This window comes from Morone saxatilis, unplaced genomic scaffold, assembly GCF_004916995.1.
Source record: "Morone saxatilis isolate NCDOM2014 unplaced genomic scaffold, NCSU_SB_2.0 Contig2, whole genome shotgun sequence".
NCBI lineage: Eukaryota > Metazoa > Chordata > Actinopteri > Moronidae > Morone > Morone saxatilis.
This window is the reverse complement of record NW_023339762.1, coordinates 21,694,936-21,699,702: the sequence shown is the minus strand read 5'-3', so window position 1 is coordinate 21,699,702 and position 4,767 is coordinate 21,694,936. Positions and strand designations below refer to the sequence as shown.

At 41.5% G+C, this 4,767-nt stretch overlaps 1 protein-coding gene across 1 annotated transcript in view; it reads left to right on the top strand.

Annotated features, from left to right (window-relative positions):
- Positions 1 to 4,767, top strand: part of b4galnt4a (beta-1,4-N-acetyl-galactosaminyl transferase 4a) — a 124,772-nt gene that overhangs the window by 40,868 nt on the left and 79,137 nt on the right. Inside the window, exon 2 of the mRNA XM_035665693.1 lies at positions 1,759 to 1,871. Within this exon, the coding sequence (XP_035521586.1) occupies positions 1,759 to 1,871 (113 nt within the window). The remainder of the gene's footprint in view (positions 1 to 1,758; positions 1,872 to 4,767) is intronic.

The window sequence follows — 4,767 nt, the reverse complement described above, 5'->3', positions numbered from 1 at the left end:
AGTACTGAAATTTTCAGTCCTCACATGCAGCAATTGTGATAAAGGTAAAGAAAAAAGAATAGCGCTAAAAACATGGTTTGTGTTTTGTCAAGCAGAGTGGCATATTTCCCGGATGTGTGCGCTCTTGGCGATGATATAAATGATATCCAAACAAATGAGGAAAACAAATCATCGACATGTTTGCTGGAGACTTTCATGAGAGGCAAAACAAGTTAGAACAAGTAGAAAAACATTCACTTTTGTTTTCCATTGTTTTTTCTATGGTTTACTCTCTGTCTCTTTACATGAATGAAGAGTTAGTGTGAACAAGTACACCTGTCTTTCCTCTTCTCCTTGACCACATCAATTTCCCCACAACTCAGCCCTGCCACACACACACACACACACACCACCACCACCACACACTCCCAGAACCCCAGCCCCTATCGCTAATTCAGCCCACTCAGAACTCGTTTGTTAAGAGGACATTATTGGAGAACCATTAGCTCTCATTATGCTATAGCTTACCCAGTTCGTCCCACGTCTGTCTTTTAATCACAATCCATCCCTCGTGTGTGTACTGTACATGTTGTGGGTGTGTGCACGACCGTTCTTTGTGGGGTGCATGCATGTGTGTGCACTACAGCCTGTTTGGGTCAGACAGTATGAAGCCACCTTTCACTGTAAGCATTAGGACACTACAAATCCCCCCCCTCCCCCCTTTTATAGTGGGACGGGAGTCCTCTTATAGGGGGAGTCAATGGCAAGCGCGCGCACCCTTTATGGAAGCCATCCGAGCTGCAGCCAATGTTGGCATTCGTGAACCATGTCAGCCAAATGGGATCGAATCCTGTGCAATACAAATAAAAAGAGATTGGAGTGAATAGGGTATGGATTCCCTTTTTATATGAACTCCTCGTAGAGGTACAAAAAACCTTATAGGAAACCTTATGAGTATCCATTTGCTCCTTGTAACTCCAAATAACCTGGCTCTCATAAAGTACTGAATATCCCGTTACTGCTCTGTATTGAATTGTGCTCCGGTTTGATCGTCCATGACAATGTGTGTGTGTATGTATGTGCGCATGTTTTTCTGGCATCGCAAGAGAGGCTGGCAAATTTTCACCATATGTGTGTGACGGACCACACAAAAACACACCTACACACAACACCAGACACACAGAAACTCGTAATGAGTGGATTTAAATTCCGGTTGTTCTCTCCCGGCCAAGGCAACTGTCATCATTGTGCAGCAAAACTCCCATAATCCATCTGTGGCATGACAGCATTCTAACAGCTCTATTTGCAGCAAGAAAAGCTATTCTTTATTTCTCTCCATTTCTCAATCTCTGCCCCCCCCCCCATTTTCACTCCTTCCTCTTCACATTTCCCCTCCGGACTGGTTTTTATTCTTCTCTCTTGTCTCTCTTCGCTTTTCCAATTACATTTTTTTCCATCTTAATCTCCTTTTTCCCCGGAAACTTTTATCTGGGTTTGATTACAGTAGAGAAGCTCACTAGATAGAAAAAATGAGTGATAGCTTGAAATTATTGTTGACCACGATGATGATGGTAATGAAGATATTCATAATTATAATTATGCTATCGATGATGATGATGATAATGATAGAGATTGGAATGACAATAATGCTATTAATGATGATGATTAAAATGCATGAAGAGGATGATTACAATGAGGATTAAGATGACAGCCACAATAGCGATGATAATGGTGTGTGCTGGCTTTCTGAGCAGTGTCCATGTTTTCACCTTGGCCCAGATGGAGAGAGACAGACGGAGGGGACGGACGCCAGCCGCAAGAGGGACACTCGCTCCTCAGCCGGGCACCACAAGAGTGAGGACACCAGCGACAGCAGGGAGGACGACGCTGCAGTGAGTCTTTCTTTCTTGTCTTCTTTCTGTCTCACCGCTCTGGACAGAATATTAATGCGATGTCACAACCCTAAACACATGCAACCCCTCTGACTAAGCAATAATGAGGTTTATTGCTCATATGTGTGTGGAGGAGCTCATCAGGGCTCTAACAATCAGTTTATGTTTTAATTATCATCAAAAACTTGGGCTCTGTTGTCTGTGCACCCACTGATTAGTACTGGAAAACAGATATGGGACGATGAAACATAAACTAGATACAGGTTAAAGTGAATTTGAAATTGGCTAATGTAGGTGTGGAAACATTTAGGGAGCTGTGATCAGATTTTATTGTTTTGAAACTTTTCTTTTTTGCTCATTAAAACCCATCTATGGTTGAGGCTTGTGACCCCACCCACTGCACTGAATTTTAATAATGTTTCCAGCTCTGAGAGGCCACAGCTCAAAATATATAGTGAATACATCACGAAATCTAGCCTCCTCCTGTGAAATGTGAAATTCAACAGCAGAACATGAGACAGAGTTTGGACCACCGCCAGAGATCGTTAGTACTTGGTACATGCAGCAGTAAACCACTGAGACAATCTGACACTGTGACTCTTATTTCCCCTGACACTGGGTGAATTTTAGGGTTAAGTACAACGATTTTGGACTTCGGATAATTTCCAATTACTGCAGGACCTGCAGAGCACATTAGCTCCAACTGTGTGTTGAAACGACAAGCTCCTGTTGCTGTCCAAATGAGGATTATTACCCACATTTCTCCAAAAAACACAGACTGCAAAACATGAATGACGACAAACTGCTGTTATTACTTTGACAACCCAGTTCTCCAAATCTGTACCCAAGCTCAGTGTGGAAATGTTTACAGTCCGATCTGCTAAAATGGAATACAAAGAGAAATATCTTGCTAATTTGTGCTTGGAAGGCATAATCAGGCGTTAAAGGCCCTTCTACAGCCGGGAAATGTCGTTTTTATACACAACTGCTTATTTTTGGTTGACAGATGTTTCCAAAATGAAATTGAAAACCTGAAACCAAGACTGCATCTCTCTGGGTGTTGAGGCCTTTATCTCTCTTTTCTTACTTAAATCATATCTAGCTGTTTTCTGTCTGCTTTAGTAAAGCAAAAAGACTCTTTTAATACTCTCAAGATTCACCGCTCATCTTTTGGCCTTGAGGCAAGTAATTTATTATTAGTCCCCCCTTCCTCAACCTCAGTCGACCAGGTTTCCGCGCCAGCACTTGCCACTCATGTTGACAGGCTGTCTACCTTGCAATGGTATCTTGCCTCAGGCTCAGGTATCTATAAAACTACCGGAGGTGCTGAAGAATCAGGCTATGATACACAGGCAGACAATCTGCAGTAATTAAATGTTGACCGCATACGTAGCTGTGTTGAATGTTTGATAGCGAAATCATTGTAGAATAAGGGATGTAGACAGCTACAGATTAATGAGATGTATCAGATTTACTTATTGGTATTTTGATAATAAAAAGCTTGCTAGGAAGGATCATTACACTGGGATATAAAGGAGGTCCCTGGGAATCTGCTGTATGTGGGATGAATTCAAATGAATTAGACAGGTAAGAACCAGTAACAGTACAGTCTATTCTAAGAAATCGGTGTTTATTCTGGTCAGTTTTTGTGCAAGATACAACACATAATTAAGAACTTATTTTGATCAATATTGTATTTCTCTCTGTTAGACATATTTCACTGTATCATATTACAGTAGTGACACAGATTTTTACACCTGTATGCTAGAGTAACTGTATCATTGACAGGTCTGACAGGCACCGTAACATCACTCTAATACAAACACATATCCAATACAAAACATACAGTATGCACTTCGTCGCACAATATCTGTGGTTGTGGAAGTTTAAGCCCCACACACGGTTAAGTTAAAACCCAAATTATTACGATAACGCTGTATGGCTGTCGACTAGCCATGGGTACCATCAGAGAAGAAGAAGACGATATATCTTATTCCATAAAATGCAGTCGTCTTCAAAATCGATTTAAGTGAGGGCTTTAGGAAATGTGCTTGAAGAGATAAGAGTCATGAAGGGAAGCCGGCAGGGGTTTTTCTGAACGGCCCTCCTCTAAACTCTAAACCTGCCTGATAACGTTAGGACTTCTCTTCTTCAGTCAAATGAAAAGCGACTCTCAGGGTGAGTCAGTCTCGTGCGCTGAAGCTCAAATATTCGGCTGCACTGTGAACATTCTGCTGAAGTCACTAAAATGTGTCAGAAAGTTTATAGCATGCTCTTTATGAATTTTAATAGCATCGCTTTGTCATTTGTTCCCTAAACGACGGGTGATAGATTTGGTTTGCTTCAAAATAATGATCACTTAGATGAACTGTGTTCATACTTGGATGGTAAACACACTCTAAATCATCACAATTACAATATAGGAGATAGAATTGGCCTGCTGCAGGAGGTGCTTAGTTGGATTTACGATCAGTAGAGTATAAGACCGAGCTCCATTTATGGTTATCTATAACACTGCTTTATTTGTAACAAGCACTATGTTCTATCCTTTAAAGGTGCGTGTGTGTGTGTGTGTGCATGTCAACAAGACTCACCAGTAAGACTTTTCTGCTCAGCTCCATAACAGCATTTCTCTTCATCTTTAATTTATGCCCATTTACCAGCTCGTTGTTCCATCAATGCTTTACCTCTGAGTGTTTGTGCGTCTATGTGTTCATACACTGCACAATATGTTTCACATCACTCTTGACTTTGCTCATTCAGCACCAACATCTCGAGGAAATTCAAGGCAACATAATTGACACCCTCAGTCGATGTGACGCTGCTCCAGTTAGAACGATCCTTCACATAGAAAATGTCAGTGCCAAAGGTCAAAGCTGTAGTCCATGTTTCCAGG